The sequence below is a fragment of the Monopterus albus genome, unplaced genomic scaffold (genome assembly GCF_001952655.1).
Source record: "Monopterus albus unplaced genomic scaffold, M_albus_1.0 scaffold60.1, whole genome shotgun sequence".
Lineage (NCBI taxonomy): Eukaryota > Metazoa > Chordata > Actinopteri > Synbranchiformes > Synbranchidae > Monopterus > Monopterus albus.
Genome location: NW_018127940.1, coordinates 2,838,758 through 2,857,600, shown reverse-complemented (window position 1 = coordinate 2,857,600; position 18,843 = coordinate 2,838,758). Strand labels below are relative to the sequence as shown.

The 18,843-nt window shown below is 40.9% G+C and overlaps 1 protein-coding gene across 21 annotated transcripts in view; it reads right to left on the bottom strand.

The window, feature by feature from the left end:
• The window catches only part of kcnma1a (potassium large conductance calcium-activated channel, subfamily M, alpha member 1a), a 128,746-nt gene extending 110,963 nt beyond the window's left edge, over positions 1-17,783 (bottom strand). For 10 of the 21 annotated variants that reach the window (XM_020603198.1, XM_020603202.1, XM_020603205.1 and 7 more), the window contains exon 1: positions 16,645-17,780. In XM_020603198.1, the coding sequence (XP_020458854.1) occupies positions 16,645-16,935 (291 nt within the window). In that variant the 5' untranslated portion in view covers positions 16,936-17,780. Of the gene's footprint in view, positions 1-16,644 lie in introns of all 21 variants that reach the window. The other 11 variants (XM_020603193.1, XM_020603194.1, XM_020603197.1 and 8 more) reach the window with 4 other exon arrangements.
• Positions 17,784-18,843: the final 1,060 nt, after the last annotated feature.

Below are 18,843 nucleotides of genomic sequence, written 5' to 3'. Positions count from 1 at the left end.
TAGATGCATTACAGTATGCCTGTTATAGTGAAGCGACCTCCAGCTCATGAGCTTCTCACCAAATGCAGCGATGAGGAAATTCACATGACTAATCCTCAGCATTAGTGCCTTTACAGGCTCTGGATGTCCAGTGGAGGCCTACTATAAGAATGTCTTTCTTTACTGCATGTTAGCTAAGAGCCACTGTTAATCAATACCGTTTTAAGTGCTTTTTAGTGCTCAGCACCAGACTCATTTGTCAAAATAAAAGGCGTAAAAGCCCAAGGGACCAATCAAAAGGGAAGCAACAGGGAAATTTGCAGCTTGGTAACATGACAGGTCAGGGAGGGATGCAGTGGTGGTTCAAGCACGGCCAGTGGCAGCTGCAGATTCAACATAATGTGGAAATCTGATTATTATTGTAGTTTTTATGCACAATAGTTCAAGTGTACCAATTTTTATTTTCCAACACATTTTCTTATCATAAGAACAGTTGTCCTATAAAAAACAACTTTGTTCTACTTTTGTTAGAATGTGTTTTGGGTGACAACTATTGTAAACAAATACTGATTGTGACTTTTCTTTGAATTGAGTTTTCTTTGAATAAATAAACTCAGCTGAACAATTTGTAAGGCACAATTTCAAAGTGCAATATGATTTTATATTTGTTTTGATAATTATCCCAAGAAGTTACAAGCCACTGTACCCATTTCAAAATTAAGTCCTGCAAATTTAATCAATGAAAGTTTAAAATTGACAATACAATGCAAGAATAAAAAATACAAATGCATGCAATTAAAATGCACTGGACTAATCTCTCTCCACTGACATCCACTACAACTATAAAGAAATCCAGTGTGCAAAGACAGACAAGGATGAGACCATGATGGACAAACATCACTGTCATAAGAGTAGTCCATCGCTCGTTGCTTGTCGCTTAGCAACAGAGACCTGGCGGGCAGACAGTAGGTGTGTGAAACTGAGTGTGTGGGAGGGAAGGATTGGTGGAGGGAGGCAGAGAGAAGGAAGAAGCAGAGAAACGGGGAGAAAAAGACACGCAGGTGTCCTGAGAAAGAAAGACAGACAAGTGATGCCAGACGCCTGTGGGCGTGATGTGGCCAGTGTCAATACATTACTGTGTGGAGTAATCAGAAAAGTGATAATTCAACAGTTGCAAAAAGTAGCAGATGTAAACATCGGTGTATGAAGAATGCATAGTAAATAATGTGCAAAAGTCCTTAATATTAAGGCAGTTCATGCTATTGCAACTTCATTCTTGGTCTCAGAATCAGATCTGACACTCACTCACTAGCTCAACTGTTAATTTAGGTCCAGTTGGACTACAATTTACATGGCTTGCATTGAAAATAAAGGGCCTTTTTTTTTTTTAAACAAGTTTTTTGGTTGCCTCATATTATAATCTGCTGTTTTCCACTGCTGGCCATGCTGCTGTTTATGCACATTTTTTTCACACTGGTCTGGCACTGACGGAAACCACAGTAAAATATGACACCACAGTCCTAGAATTCAAAAGACTGGTAAGTAATGCATCAAAGGTCTGTAGGTTAGATTAGGTTTGCTTCAAGGAGTTGACATGACCACTGCAGTAATCAGAGAATAGATTTAATGCTGTTATTATCAAATTATAGTGTGCGCACAAATTCACAGGATGTGTTCCGTGGTCAGGATGTGCACGGTGTTTCACTCCCATTCAATCAGTAATCCAACCTGCATCGCCATGATCCTGGATTTCAATAAATAACCAGCTATGGAAATTTAATGTAATATGACAATATGAAATGGTACTGTATGACAGCTCACCATGAGTTGATGCATATACACCTGATCCTTTTCACTGCCATTCTGACTCTTTATAGTAACTGTTTTTTCCTCCTCTTTCAGTTAAACAGCTGAAATCCACAATAATAATAATAATAATAATAATAAATATCTGGTAGTTAGACCAATTTTAGCTAAACTGGCCAACTTTACTTGAGAGTAAAACTGTTTTGAAACATTTTTACAAGATTTAAACCACAGTTCAGGTTAATTTGAAGCACAGCCAGTGTTTCTAAAACTCACAAATATTCTCACAAGGTTACATAAACAAATCTCGCATTTCCATATTAAAAGGTAACGCACTAGGCAAAGGAAGGGCGTTCTAATAATATAGGTGGGAAAATACCAAAATACCATCACGTTATTTTTGCTCAGTGGAGGGTGAAAAATAGTCCAAGTGCAACTTGGGTACACACTCAGTCCAGACGGTCTGGGCTTTACAAGAGTATATTCTTCTGCATTGGTCTAATGTCACCAGCAGCAGCCAAGTCTTAAGGAAATGTCAATGACAAGGACAGGGCTGTGCTAGAGTAAGGTAACAATCCTGTAATTCCTACTGAGCATTAATGTGATCGTACTTGATATATCACAGTGACTGACCAATGTGTGCTGTACCCCTTAAGCCAATATAGACCCGCTGCATGCTTCTCATGCTGCGTCATTCATTCTTATAGGGTCTGTCGGTTGTTGATCTCTTAAACTGGCTGTCAGTCAAAATTCACTCCCGAGCTTTCCACAGAGCAAGACCCTGCTTGTAAAAATCCTGCTTGTCCTGTACTGTGGGGCAAAACAATTTTATGTGCACTATACACTATAGACAAAATACATATAGTCTGCAGTTACATTCTTCAAACACATTACTGGATATATTGCCAGTGATTTTTGTTCCAAATAGCATATCTGATTAAATTTTAGGGTAGCATCTGCCAGTAGATCAGCGCAGCACAGCTAAATACTCCAATGAAAACAGTGTAACAGGAGACACTGTCTCAACCAACTCACAGATGGAAAATATCCAAGGAACCTGTATAATGGACGAAACTGACAGCAGTCTAAGTCAGTCACGTGTGTCACAGTTGCAACTAAGCTGACCCCAAATACCTCTGTCTATTTTAAACACCATTCAACAATGACAGACTGAGAAGACTTGAGTATGCCTGGAAAAAAAAAAACATTATGCAAGGGGCCAGAAATCAAAAACCCAAATGTCCTCTCCGTCATTCAGTACAGCAAGGGGCCAGAAATCAAAAACCCAAACGTCCTCTCCGTCATTCAGTACATGTACTGTATGAGGGAAGTATGAGACAAATGTATGAGTGTGCAACACACTGGTAAGCCATAACACTGAGGTTATTTATTTTCCTTCTTAATCTGAGCACATTGGTGCCATACAGCTGTTGTTTACTATTAAAGCAGGATTGGGGTCCAAGTATTGCCTTGTAGTTCCAGTAGACAACACTGATCACATGGTTGTTCCCAGAATGCCTGGGTCTTTCAGACCATTCCTTGCAATGTCAAGCTAGTGAGGACCTTGGCCCTCTCCCCCTCTTCTTTCTAATCACAACACTGAAAGTAAGTAACATAACAAGGAAGAATAATGTCAGCCATTACAGGTTGGACTATACTGACCAAGGTTGAAAACAACTTTGAGTAGGCTACTGTACATATTGTGATCCTAGGGTCAAGAGAGCTGTACATGTATAAGGCATTATATATTGTAAGTAAGTAAATACATAAACAAATGCTTCAGGCTTTTTTGTTGATTTATGAATCAGGGTAAACAATGCCATCTCCCAGCTAAGTCTCTGGCCCATCTGTATCTGTGTCCACACAACAAATAAACAACACATTTCACTTGTGCATTATTCATGAGGGATTCCACCTGTAGCACCTTAACTGTATTATACGTGTTCCACCGGAAGATTTGCAGGGGAGCTCTGTGCAAGCCATTACTTTCGGCATTAGTATTCTTTGTCAGTTTTTTTTGCCACCAAACAATCTTGTTATTTTAGGTCCTACCATGACCACGTGCCTTGCAGTTATCCCAGCCTTTGCTGCCTTCTCATTCCCGCATTAAGCGCGCCGTTTCTGACACCTGCTCACCTGTTCCTCATCTGACCACCCCAACATCCACCTGCTCACCTGTTCCCTGTTTTTGCATTAGTGTACACCAGTTCAGAGCCACCTACCCTCTGCCAGACTGTCTATTGTGCCTTTGGTTTCCATCCTTCATTCCCATTGCACCCTGCCTTTTTTCCCTGTTGGCCCCTTTGAAACCTCTAGTGAAGTTTGGACCCTGCCTTTTGCCCGGTCCACTTGGTGTTGCTGCCTCCCTGTTTTCCACTGGCTGTTTTTCCCCTGTCTGCTTTGCTTGCATGACCTTTTTAATAAAGATGAATGGTTTACACATTTATATAGTGTCTTTGACTTGTGCATTTGAGTCCAGTGTTTCTTTGAGCCATGACAATTTTCTATCAATGGAGTTAACACACTCTGGTGTTACGGTAGAGATAAGGCATTCTACTTAATATATTGAAGGAAAAAAAATCATTTCAGTCCATAGCTAACAAGAAGTGTCTGTGTAAAGACAATGATTACCATTCATCCAGCATAATGACTTTCAGAAATATATAATTATGTAATTAACACACAAAAAAACTAACAAGACATCAACAAAACATACTAAACAGTTCTGAACAAAAACACAGGCGGTGAAAAATGTAATTCTGAGTTACTTTCTGGTATAAAGAAATGTGGTACAAACAAAGCAGAGTCACTTTTAAAACCAGAAGGCATTGCCAGCTGTTCTGTGTTGTTTTGTTTTCCGAGAATAGGGAAGCGGACAGAAGGTATCTATCCCTGGAGGTAATTGGAATGAAACAGACAGGGGTGACTTCTGAGCAACAAACCCATTGGATGGAAAAGGTTAATTGACTTGTTTTCCCCTTTTACTTATAGGTCTAACTGAATTTAAGGGCTATAGGTGAACATGTAGAATTCTAATTGCTCATATTTAATAACAGTGCAATGGAAAGTGGAACTGAAAACATTGTACAGCTTGACTCTTAGACCGACAGACCACCCTCAAACATGACAGGACTATTACTTTCACGGTGTCACAATAAATTAAACTCTGGTCCTCTGTGAACTGGCAACCAGGAAGTCATGACCTTTCAGAAGGTGAAAGCTAGATCAAATTTTATGAGCGAAAGATGAACTACAGTAAATGCCATGATTCAGACCGACACTATACATAGAAGTAGCACATTGTAGGCAAGTATGCAGTCCACTAGTTAGATTAAAACGCCACTGTTTTAAAAATCCACACTTCTTCTGAGGCCCCACTGATCTGAGGTTATTAAGGTGTGTTTTTCAAACCAGTATGGCTCATTTCAGAGACTGGAAGGTTCAACCCAGGATGGGAGTAGACCTGTTAGCCCCAAGAGGCCGTGCAAACAAGAACGAGGCAAAACCAGGGTTAACATTGGTTTGGCATGTCAGAGATGGAGAGCACAGATTAAACAATCAAGATACAGTTGGTTACCTCTGGACAGAGCCATGCTAGATGTTTCACCTGCGTCCAGTCTCTCTCTAGCTGTTTGCGTTAAATTCATTTTTATCATACAGATGAGAGTGGTGTCAATCTTCTCATCCGACTCTTGGCATTAAATCAAATAAGGGTATTTTCCAAAATGTCAAACGTTTCCGTTAAAGCTGACCTTCTGCATACTTTCTGGAGCCCCATTATAGTCATTTGTAGCACAACTTCCTTTCAAAACGGTCCTGCTTTGCCTCCATGCACAATACATACTGAGACACAGAGGTTGCACAGCAAAGCCAATCACCACCTGTGTGGCATGCACAACCTAAATGTCAGACTCCTAATGCTATTAGTTATGTTTGTGTGTGTGGCGGAGGGAGGGTGTGTGTGTGTGCTGTAAATGTGTGAATAAAAACAGCAGGGCCAAGACTGGCCTTAAGACAGCAGTAAAATCATATTATGCATTGCAATCTCTATATATCACAGCCACTGCCGTTCTGCCCACTGGCTTTGCAGTGCCGTTCCAAATATCCTCTGTGAATTTCACTACTCCAAAAATGAAGGCATAATAGGATAACATTGGTAAATTCATAATGTTTGTGTTAATTAAATGATTTTGTCTGCAAAATGACTTTATTAAAAGTAAATGCAGTGTAACAAAGCAGCTCTCTTTCTCTGTGTTATTGGACCGGAGTCTGGAAATGGAGCTAATGAGTAGACTCTGAAAGCTGAACAAAGCTATAAAACATCCTATTTAGGAAATGTATTTCCTGATTTGAGTGACTTTGTTCTTATCACCTTGCATGCATTTTTAAAAACTCCAACTATGTATATCTCAAACCCCCACACACCCCTCACAAAGAACAGGTTACTATGATCAACAGACAATATGACAGTGATGGGCAGAGGCTGCATGTCCTTGTATTTTCAAAGCAGACATGTTTGCAGGCTGAGGCTAGACCCACAGGAAGAGACTAGGGCAGCTTTACCTCAAAATGACACCTCGCCTCTGCTCATGTGAGAAGAAGCAGTTGGCTAATTTTGCCTGCAACCTGTATCAACTTTGACCCTAACCCCTTTTTGAGAAAGGTGAAAATCTCACTCTCAAACTACAGTTTCAAATTTCAGATCCCCTGAGCAGGGGTCTACTTCCCTAAAGGGGAACAGTAAATCATTATGAAATAAAAAGGTAGAAAGGGCTATTAATGCCTCTAATGAATTGCTAAGAACAGAGAGCCGAGGGCTGCATCTGTTGTCCGTGTCTCTCCCCTTGAGTGAGTTCCTGTCTATAATTCTGGGTGACTGGTGAGGGCAAGTCTTTCCCAGTATGTTAGCGATGCTGTGTTTCCACGTTATGTGATATCACTTATGACCTGTGGCATTGTATTTACGTTACTGTGGGTGGAGAGTCAACAAAGGTCCCCAGTCAGAATCATACCATAAATATTATGTTGCACTCACCATTAACATTTGGTTACCAGGTCACTCAACAACCTGTTTATGATACTTTTTATGGCTGGATATTTTTTTATTCAATGCAACTACTGTCTCTAACTACCCGTCTATGTTAGTAGTTTTCATTGTCAGTGGCAGAGTCTGCCATACCTGTGATGTTTTGAAAACACTTTACCAAAACAAAAACAATGCATCCATGTAATCCAGCATTACCGCCTCACACTGTTTAAATTTAAATGTCCCTCATACATTTTTCTTTCTTACTTTCTTTATTTCCAAACAATTTTAGATAGTTTTTTTTTAACATCTAATGTTCTTTTCACATTTGTTAGGACAAAACAACTGACTGCACTCAGGGCTGTGTTTCTTAATGATAATGTCCCTCTGAAGTCTCAATTAAAGGCCTGTGTGGGACAGTCCGTTCATTCTCATACCCACCCACTCCCTCAAGATTTCAGCAAAAATATTTTTTGTTCAAAATCACTCAGCTGTGCCCCATAAGACTGATTAACCCTTAAGTATTCTTCTAATGCAATATTATAGTTATTATGACCAAATTCAGAGGATATGTCAAGGTTCTGTAGTATTATTTAAAAATCAGCTAATTGTTTATCAGCAGTCAATAAACATAAATACACTTAAATAAATGTAATAAATAAAATAAATACTTTTAAAAGTACCTTTATGAGATGTGTAAAAGCTTTGTATTGTGATTGTAAAGTACCGTTACATTCCAAGAAAATATCAAAACAAAAACAGTTATAACATAACATTCACAAGTTTAATATGGTTTTATTTCTATACTCCCAACCAGTGGAATCAGCTGTTTTGTGGTGACTTTGTACATAAAATATAATTTAACACTGAGGAAAACCATAGGTGGAGCTAATAACATTAATTACAATGCTATTCCATTCAGGTGTCCCAGTAAGCCAAGAGTGAACCAGAGTACATGATACCAGGGTGCATTAAATATTATGATGGGGGGTGGGGGGGTAATTAATTAATAAATAAATAAATAATAATAAAATCGACCAGTACGGACATAGTCAGGCACACATGCAACCACTTACAGACATACTGTAGCCAGGCACACATGCACACAAGTAGGAGAAGCCTTGCTCATGATCCCTTCCTGAGCTCTCCAAGGTGCTGAAAGTCTCCACTTGGTCACAGGCCTCAGCTATTTCACGCATCATATTTCATACACCTTGCCAAAACGCAGAGGTGGAGTGCAGCAGCTGTGTGTCACCGTAGCCAGTGGACTCCACATCTCAGATGAGCATCGTAGACATCATCACCTTGTATGTTCTAACGAATGCCTGCTGCTCCTGTGGTCAACATCATAACTGAACTATACATTTCAACACAGACCACACAGTTTCCAGAGGCATCCCAAGCATGAATCTAAATTGATAGCTTTAAAAGGAAACAAGACAGTGAATACTCATACCACCATCAGTGCTGAAAACAATATTATACATTACTTTATCATGCAAATGGACAACTGGCTGCCAACCTTCTCACATTTGACAAATTTCAAAGCCGAGTGTCAACACTGCTGAAATCTGTTTCCAATTCTAATGTCTCAAATAATTACCATGGGGTCATATGCCTGAAACTTAACCTCCATGAATTGATATCACCACACTATCTCCATTGTAATACAGGAAAACTGGCACTGCAGTTGAATACAAAAATACTTCTGCAGACTGGTTCACAATTCTATATACGTACATTGTGCTTCAGGCAGCTGTGAAAAGGAAAAGGTGCAATATGTTAACAGGAAATATAGACATGTCTAAGCATTATGCACATTCACCTGCCAAGATAGGAGTAAAGTGTGTCACATCTGAAGCCATTGTAGCAGACGGCTATTACAAAGACTTATTACAAATTATACACAAAAGTCCATTTTGACTGAAATGAACCCCACACTGATGAGTTAGAATAAAAACATTTACTTTGTGTCTCTGTGAAACTGTGTATGGGCCTGCCCAGCCAAGTGTAATAATTTACACTGGATTAACTGGATTATACTCCTTCCTCAGTATGTGTATCAGCACAACATACATCATCAGTGGATGAGATCAGGAGTTACATTTGTATCTGCATTGTTTTCCCTTTATGCAGGAGTTCATCCATGATGATCAATGTATCTGCATTGTTTTCCCTTTATGCAGTTCATCCATGATGATCAACGCAGCTGTTTGTCTGAAAGACACTTATCAATACAAATTACTGTCCAAATGCTTCTCAAGAGGGCAACTTGTCTTACAACTGCTGACCATTTAAAGTGTTGCATAATCTCAATGGCACAGGCTGTCAGAGAGCAGCATCGCAGTTCTACATTAACATCCATCTTTAATGAGGCACCCAGGAATGAACCCATGCACTCTGTGCATCATCTGCACATGCTGTCATTTGGGGCTCAGCACTAAGTGCATCATCTTACAAAGCTCATGTCACCCCGACATCGGTCTGCCTCAACTGATTAATGTCAAGATTTGTTTCACGGCTTTCAGAGCAATCCCGATCAGCCGACGGAACCTGAGTGAGACAGGAACATCTGGGATTTCATTTTTGCAAGCGTCCAACAAGGCTGTAATTGACTGCAGGGTAATTTATTCCATTCAGCCACTCTGGAAAATGTCAGAAGAAGTCAACAGGTAAAATCACTGTGTAGCAAGCTTGCTCACTTTCGCTGAACAAGGACTAGTTTGTAGGCTGCCCTTCACTGTCAGTCAAACTTGGATGTGCCCATAAAAACATTCCATTTTATTAATGTGTAGTGCTCACTTAACTAATAGACACTGTCTGGGATAGTGCTTAATGAGGCACAATCTTTACATGGTGGCTATAAGGGCACACTGCTTGGACACAGAGAAACCTGAACCTGCACTTAACCAGCCAGCAGAATGGCCAATAGCATGTTAGCCTAGCCCATATTAGCCTCTGACTCTAACTGAGATGGTGGTGACATCCAACCATAACACTTTCCTAATCATCTCTGAAAATAGAATCTCGGCTTATATCTTCACCCACAGGGACAGCCATACACAGGTAAATGCTGTCTGTATTTTGTTAAGCGAGAGAGCTGACCTCTAAATAACACCACCTGCTGAGATCTTTGAAGGTCACTGCCATGTCCTCTACACACTCCCTCTCTCTCTCTGTGCATCAGTGCACACAGCACCAATTATAGTGTTAACCATGTTTTGATGTCCACATATCAATGCTCCACTAGCTTCCCTGATTTCATGAGGGTGGGTGGTTGGCTAAGGGGAGAGGAGAGAAAATGAAAGGGAAGAGTGGGAGATGGCTGGCTCTGCCTGATAGTCAGCACCAGAAAAGACTAGTCGCAGGGCTGTGCACATGCTGGCTGGTCTGGTCGCTGTGATTCCATGTCATGGTTGGAACATTTCTAGTAGTTTTACACTTCTGTATGACAAATCTAAAGTAAAAATCTAACTATACTGCAAAAAATGAGCACAGAGTTCCAAGTTTAGGAATGGTGAGAATCTCAGTAGTATGACTACAGGCAAATACTGCATATAAACTCATGTAGAAGCAATATTGAACAATTTAACCAAATAAGAATGCTTCTCTTGTCAGTTTCTCTGTTGGAGACATACAGAAAATTTGCTGGATTTGAGAAACTTGTGTGAGTTCCAATAGTGTTCCAATATTTCTTGTCCATAGACACTGAATTTGATTCCTTTGAAGTAGCTATAGGGAAGATGCCCAACCCACACACACACACACACACTTCCTCTAATGTTAAGCTGTTTAAGGACAAACGCAGCTGAGGAGGAAAGCTAGCAGACTATAAACCAAAAGCCATGATCTCGCTGGCTAGCCAGGCAGGTCTCCCACAGCAGCTTAACCTAGCCAGTCTCAATGCAAATGGTTTTCCACAGCCAGGTCAACTAGACCATGTGGCTTGGACCCCACCACACATTTCCAATGATGAGAAACCAGTGTCTTTCCCCCTTGTGGCGCCAGGTATACTCTTCCCCTCTGACCTTTAACCTCTGAATATTTCCTGGGGTGTGGATGTCCTTTTAATAGAGTGGCCAAAGAAGCCATGAAAACAGCATGGCTGTTTGGGTACGGGGGGGTAGAACTCTGTGTTTGTCTCATGATATACATAGTCCGACCTAATATATGGCCTCTCCTCAGCTGTGGATTAACACACATCTGTATGGCACACTGCAGTTGTCCCTAGATGGCCATTAAATCAGACCCCCAAGAATTAAGGATTAGGTCCTAAAGAAGGAGAAATCTCCATCAAAGAATAAATCACACATTCCACATTAGTGCAGTATGAGAGGTTTTTGTATCTACTGTGTATGTTCTGTTTGTTGCTACTGTATAATATATTTTTTTTTGTATGTTTAGAATTTAAAAGCAGATGAAGTTAGTGAGAGATCAAACAGAGCAAAAATTCCATCAGATACACAAACCTATGGATCATTTCCCTAAGTACACACACAAACACCACCACACAACTTGCTGCTGATTTTCTCTATTTTTCAATCATTATAAATTTAATATAGTTAGATTTTTGACAAACAAGCAAACTACAGTATCACCTTGTGTGCTAGGACAAAAGCAATAGAAAACTGAAAAATAAAGTCAAACATTCTACAGACTTGTTTTTTAATTTAATGAATAGATTAATGATTGTGAAAATAATGTTTTGTTGCATCCCTATTCTTGATAAAAGGGGGCTTGGAACAGGAATGCATGATGTGGTGAAAGTTGCTCACGTGTTGCCCTGGGACAGCTCTGAGACACTCTCACAACATGACAAGTCAAATGTTTGGACGCACTTCCTCATTTAATTCATGGGGAAAGTGTGTCCAAATTCTTGACTGGTAGCGTACACACGCAATCCAACCCCAAGAACATAGTAGTCTGCCTACATATTCCCAAGATGACATCATAAACTAAGTGTACATACATATTATGTGTGCTCATTTTATTTATTCAATTAGGTCTGGATTTCAATAAGGTAGTGTGGGATGAAGTCAGCCGAGTCGGGCCAACTTAGGCCGAGATTAGCAAGAGCAACAGCTGATGGCAGGCTATGCTACTCTGGCAAAATGCAGCTGGTCTGTTGCCAGGCAAAGGGAAAACACAGTTCCTCTCTACAGACACCTCCGCAATCCTTTCCACTTAAAGGTAAGTGTAATGAAGAGCATCCCAGCATACCTCTGCTAAAGATTTGTTTCCCTTTATCTGTGTCACACGACTGGGCACAAAAGTAGACACAGATGCAGGCACTGAGGTGGGTTCCAAACTCCACTTTGATTAACTGTGAAAACCAATCAATAACAATCCTCAAATATGCACTGAAATGATCTATAAAAGTTAAAAATTAAAAAAGAACCAAGGCTACCATACATCTTCAAATCATAAGATAGATTTCTCCTTGTGGTTTAAAAACAAATTCAAAGCTATTAAGTGTGAAGTGAAAATATATATCATTAAACTTCTAACTGCAAGGGTCATAGAAAACGAAGCCTAGGCACCAGATAAATCCTCACCCCAACTCTTTATGAGTCACATCACTGGGGCAGAGTCTGGCCTTCAGTGAGCAGAACCAACACACTGCACATCAAACTCTCATTAGAGAAAATGAAACTTTAATAACCCCGTGATTGCCATGGGGACACAGGGCTGGTGCCACAACAAACAGACATGAGAAATAACATGAGCTAAATATAAATGATCTGGGATAAGAGAGGAAATAGCGGTTTTAATAATAATGTTCCTCAAAATGTTAAAGACATGGATCAGAGCATTGAGGACGCATCAAAAATAAAGCCAAAAAAAATATGCACAAAATTCATTCTGGAATATGAAATATCCTAAAACTGAAATATCACACAGAGTAAGTTCAGAGTTGGTGTACATAGGATCATACAAATGTTCATCCTCTCATACTGTGAACATGCAAATGCAATGCACCTACATTTGAACATGTAATTTAGTAGCTAATAATGTTGTCTGCCACCATATGTACGTACTAATTCACATGCACATACAGACGTAAGTACTCAGAAATAATGAAACAAAATGTCATCTAGTTCAGACGTGGGCACAGAAAAGCTACATGTCTAGTATAGACTGTGCATGTGACTCAGGTACGCTGCTCCATCTCCCTTCCTGCTGTTAGGTATTTTTAGTCAGATAGATATTGGATAGATACTTTACGTATTAGAAATGTTTAGTGGAGATAGGATGTCTAGTTAGACTGTTAAATGCTTAGTCATGCTTATGAGTTTCTACAGGGTACATCTGGTCAAGGATAACTAGAGAGAAATGTTGATGACTGTCAGCAGACAGGGTGTTTAATATTATTATTATGACGTGTATAACTGTAGCCTTAGCCATAATATGTTCTTCTGCTATGACCAGCTGCAAAGCTGGCAACAGAGACGTCTCGGTTGACGTTTCTGTGTAGTATGGGGCTAGCCCAACCGAGGGGATATAATGTATAGGCCTGGTGGGTTCAGGGTCTTTCATCTTACATCTGCCTGTGAGCAGTTTGGAGGTGCAAGATACCTGAGCGTGTAATGTTAATTTTACCTGTGATCCTTTGAATAAATCAGCACTGTTTTGAAGTTACTTGGACTGTCTCGTCTCTCAGAGTTAGCATGGTAACAAGAGCCATAGTCCTATACTGCTGAGTTGTTTGGACAGAAACTGTACAATCCTGAAGGCTGTTGGCTCTAAAGTGCACATCAAACACTCCATGTTGCACCTTCAGCCTCCCCCTCATCTCCATGAGGGGGAGGCTAAAGGTGCTCAGTGCAGTAGTTGCATCAGCTGTTGTACTGATGTGAGGTGGGAGGTGTTTTTTTTTGTTTGTCATTTTGTATATAAAAACACATGGATATAATGTATAGCTTGGTGCTTTGACTGAAATACAGTCCAGGTTTGCAGCTGATGGGTAACCGCTCCACGTAATTTGATCACTGAATCACCTCTCTCCTAACTGCTTGGTGACAGGTATCATTGGGACACTATAGCTCCTCCTCTTACAGATGCACAACATCAGACTGTTCTCTTTTACACCTCAAAATGAAGCTGCAGAGGCTTTCTTATGTAAAGTAACAACACAAAGGGTAGTGCCACAAATGCAAAGCCTCTAAACACCTCCTCCCCGCACATCCCAAGTAACAGAGGCATCATATAAGAACTCCTGGAGGTGGCATGACAAAGAATAAATAACTGGACCATTAGATAACCATACAGCAGTGAAGCAGCACAGCACAAAATTCAGTGAGACTACAAGATTATAAAGAAGAGAAAAGCAGGTGAATGCTAAAACAAGCCACGCAGCATGACAGTGGTTCCCTCCCCTTCAATGACACTGAGTTGTTGTGCTTACATTTCTTTCAATTATGCAAAAGCATTGTCATGAGCGAGTCTAAGTAAGAAACCTCTAACTCTGAATGTGTGATGTCTCCAACTGCTTTATAAAAAGAGAATGCAATGATGTAGCTCATCCCAATAGCCTCTGAACTGCTGTTTGCAGGGACACAGTGCAAATCAGATTACATATGTGCTTTATATTTTGCTTAAAATGATGTTTCAGTGCTCTGAAGCCCCGGACAGATAAATAATGCCATTAAATGTCGCTACGGCTAACACAGTTAGAAAAATCTTTATGGGTATGTTTATTATTTTAAATTGCTTTTCAGTCCACCAGTGGGGCAGCACCAGTACAACGAAACATCGTCTCGTTGTCCATAACACAACTTTATTGTCTTGTTTTAGAAAGAAGTACAGAGATGATTACCCCTGGTTCATAGGATTTTTGTCTGGCTTCCCAGGACTCCTAACTGCATTTATTGGCTCTGCAGGTAGCTGAGCAGCACAGTATACATTCCGCATGATTGAACAGTGCATATTCCAAAGACTCCAACTTTCCAAAGAGAGCTGCACTGCACCCCCTCTTCTCTTTCCTTCTTCTAGTATGATCTCTCTGATCCTTGACTTCTCCTTTATAATCCTGATGGAGAGGAGGGCCATTTAAAAGAATGAGGACACAGCTGTGTCAGTGGCAGAGCACAGGAGGGCACCATTCAGTGCAGTACCCCATCTCAAACCCTTCATCACCCTCACACCCTCTATTTCCACTTCCTCCTGTCTCTCTTAGAGTTTCCACCTCTATTTCCTTGCCACTGATTCCAGGATTCCAGTAATGCCAGAGAAAGCCCACCACCCTCCCATACCGATTATGCATTCTGACACATACAACCTAGCTGGCCACACTAGTCAGCTGAACTCAGATCCAGTTTCCCCTTCTTAATACTCCTCTAACAAGGCTTTTTCCCACTGCAGCCAAGTGTCAGCCCTACCAAAGTCACCTAACAGGATGGCTCTGCCTTCCACACACAGACACAACACAGGGTGAGGGAGCACATGTTTTCATTTTTACTATTTCTACAAGAGATGAGATGCAACCAAAAGCCCACTAGCAGTCATAAGATGGATACCTCATTGTATTGGCATGGTTTATTTTCAGCACTTTCCACCTCAAAACAGTGTGAAGTCTGAAGGATGACATATGGTTTGGTGCCATTTCTGATCCACGGGCATAACAAAATGACAAGAGGTTGACAGCCAAGTAATAGCCTAGATAGCATATTGGGCAGAATAATTTCTCAGTGTAAAATAAGAGCTGCAAAGACAGGATGTTTTTTCGCACACTTGAAAATAACCTGAATGACAAAGAACTAACTGTATTGTCAGTTAAGGATGCTCTCTGTGCCCTGTCTCCCACCTCTCAATGTGCCAAACAAAACTGGGCCTCTTCAGCATCAGGAGGGACACGGCTCATCCATATGAACTGGACACAAACCAAAGAACACTCGCCCTCTCTCTCTTCTATCCATCACTGTCACTACATCCGCCTCTCAACACTTTGAGACCGGCACTGTCGCAGCACTTGTTATTGCCTTTTTTTTCCTAAACATTTCTCATTTCAAGCAAGCACTATCAAATAAAACATGCTAAGCCACACTCTGAGCAGCATTACCTTTCAACTGCCCCTCTGTTCAGCCAGGAACCACTTGCACTACACACAAGTGTGTGAGTCATATATGAAGCAGGTTTTAATACACATATGAATCAGCCATGATTCATCGGGTCAGCCCCAAGCAATGTAATGGGCAGTAACCTGTTTTATCCCATTTCTACATTAGTCTTGCAGACAGGTTACTTTCATCAGTCCACAAAGACATTTAATATGCAACATTACCGCTGAGTGCAAATATGATAGAACATAATAAGCAGAGCAGTTGTACACTATGAAAGGGACAGCCTTGGTGTCATTGGGTATCACTGGTGGAATGGGCAGGATCACATTACATGAAACTAGTGTATGCCCAGCTGAAATATTTACTTTCACCGTAGAAGCTACAAGATGATGTTGCATGAGGACACGCATGTATGCTTATGCAAAATAAAATTGTCTCACCCATATGTGTCATACAACACCACCCCCTTCTTTCAAGAGTAGGAGCTGGTAAACACAACCCCCGGATTACGATCATATTCAAGGGATGCATTCGTTATAGAAAGTACTAAAATTGACTAATGGTATTTGTTTAGAGGTTACAGATGGTGACGAGGAAGCCATTAAATTCATGGTAGTGGTATGTCACTTGCATAATAAAGGCAACTGTAGAACAGGAGGCCAGCAGTGCCACATAAAAAAATAAAATAAAAGGACTATCTTCAGTATATGTATATTGTTTATATACAGCCTAAATTATTTAAGAAAATGAATGTTGACAGAAATGCATCCATACCTTGCTTTTGATGTTGCAATGGCAGCAAACAGTCCACAGATATTTGAGGGTCCTCCATAGCAGGATGATGAAGAGACCCCCAAAAAACGTCACCATGGAGGAGGCGAGGAATGCCCACCACATGCGCTGTCCATTATTGTCGCAGGGCACGTCAGGCGAGACCGGGATGACAACTTCTTCCATCTTGGATATTAAGATTGAAGAGACCGGATTTATGTTATTGTTGATATTGCTTGTCCTCGTAGAGCTGTCGCTTCCATGGGGAACGGTGCCATCTGCCTTAGCTAGCATTTAGGAGCCTTTGAGAGCCTGTGCCAGCGTCTCCAGCCCCACCCCCCAGCCATATTGCTTGAAAAAAATAAAACAAAATAAAAGCCCCTCTCTTTGCTGTAGATAGTGTTCACCCACCGGCTGGAGTCTCTTTCTGCGTTTTAGCAGCCTATGAATTGTTAATTAGTGACGGTGTGGGACCAGGCGCACGCAAACCTGACCAAAATAGCAGCTCGGTGGTCCTCGCAGAGAGGCATTTAAATCCGCAATATTGACGAATTGTAGGCGCCCCTCATTCTGAGGGGTTTTCTGGCTCTTTTACGCCAAAAGCCATGGTTAAGATGGGGTCGTTTGCAGCCGTCGAGGCTGCCAATGATATTTCGAGTAATGGCAAACACAACGACAGAAGAAAATGTTACAACCTGTTCTCGGCAAGGCGATCTCTCTAGTCGTCTTCCATTCAGGGATCCTGTCGATTAGCAGGCGGAGAAACGATCTCACTTTCCTTACGCGTCAATCTAGTTGTGAACGGCTCGGAAAAACGCACAGACAAATAGAACCGAATTCTTCACTTGGTTAACTGCCAGTCGATTACTGAACACTACATATTCTCGCGGGTGTTTTCGTTGTCGATTCCGCGTAAAGGGACTGGCGCTCGAGTAGATATTGCTGTCTTCATTCGGTCTCCTGCAGGCCTGGCACGAAGTTGCCAGCTGAGCGCGCCTGTCAGATCCGCTTCAGAGGAAAGCGGGGAGATTTACAGGTAGGAGGGCGGAGCGAAGCGCTAATAATAAAGATGGACAGAGAGCAATAACAGTGCCACGATCTCCGCTGCTTGGCTGCGTAAAACAGCATATAATTGCGCCTTTGCGACTTGAATGCACGCCAATGACGCACGTCGCAAAATGAAGAGGCTTTAGAAACAACTGAATCGATCAGTTTAAGGAAACCTCACAGTGAATGAGTTCCCATCGGAATCTTGTGAGATGACTTATCACTGACTGCAATACTATAAGTCCCTGTAGGGATATTGTATTGTACTACATTTTCATTAAGGATAGTGCCCCATTTTTTCAATTACTAAGTCTGTTCGTAGTCCCTGTTTTCATTTTGAGAAATGAACTTAATAACAGGCCAAACGTTCTCTCACAAACACAAAACGAATGGACCTCTTGGTCAATTACTATAAAATGTTTACACTTTTAGCTCAGGTCTTACTGTAGGTCAAAAAGTGGGAGTATATTGGTGAGGCATGACTTGCAGTAGATTATGGCTGCATACAGGTTGCTCCATCTGAATGTTTCAATTAAATGACAATGCCATTAAAGGTTCCTATCCCTTCTGCACTCTGTATGATTTTAAACATAGGCAACATGGTTAACAAATGTCAGTAAGTGTTATTCGAAGCCATTCTTTAGATACGGTACCAAATAAATGCCCCATGAAAGAGTGGAATTATGACACTAGATCTCAAACACAGATCATATGAAAAGTAAACATGCTTAAGTTAGGTGTGAAGATGATGTAATGTATGTTCAGTGGTGGTAATTTATTGACTGGGAAATAGCTACATAAATAGCTGCTGTGACAGAATCTTCTAACCTGGGAGTGGAGGCAGGCTATCTGTAAATTGCAACACTTCAAGGTTATAACACTGCGCAAGCATTTTGAACCCACATACTATAAGACAGGCAGTGTGGGCAAACAACTTTAATATTGTGAAGCCGGATGTTTAGCTTGTGCTGCATTTGATCTGCAAGTGTTCAGGCAACTTGATAAGTATGAGGATGAACAGCGGCTCTGAAGATGTCCTTCTGCTGGTAGAATGGTGAACTTTGTCATACAAGACAAATGATGTTGCCCTGCAGCAGCCCAATGAGAGAATCCCCTGCTATTTTTCCTTCTAATATTACAACTTTTTAATAAAAA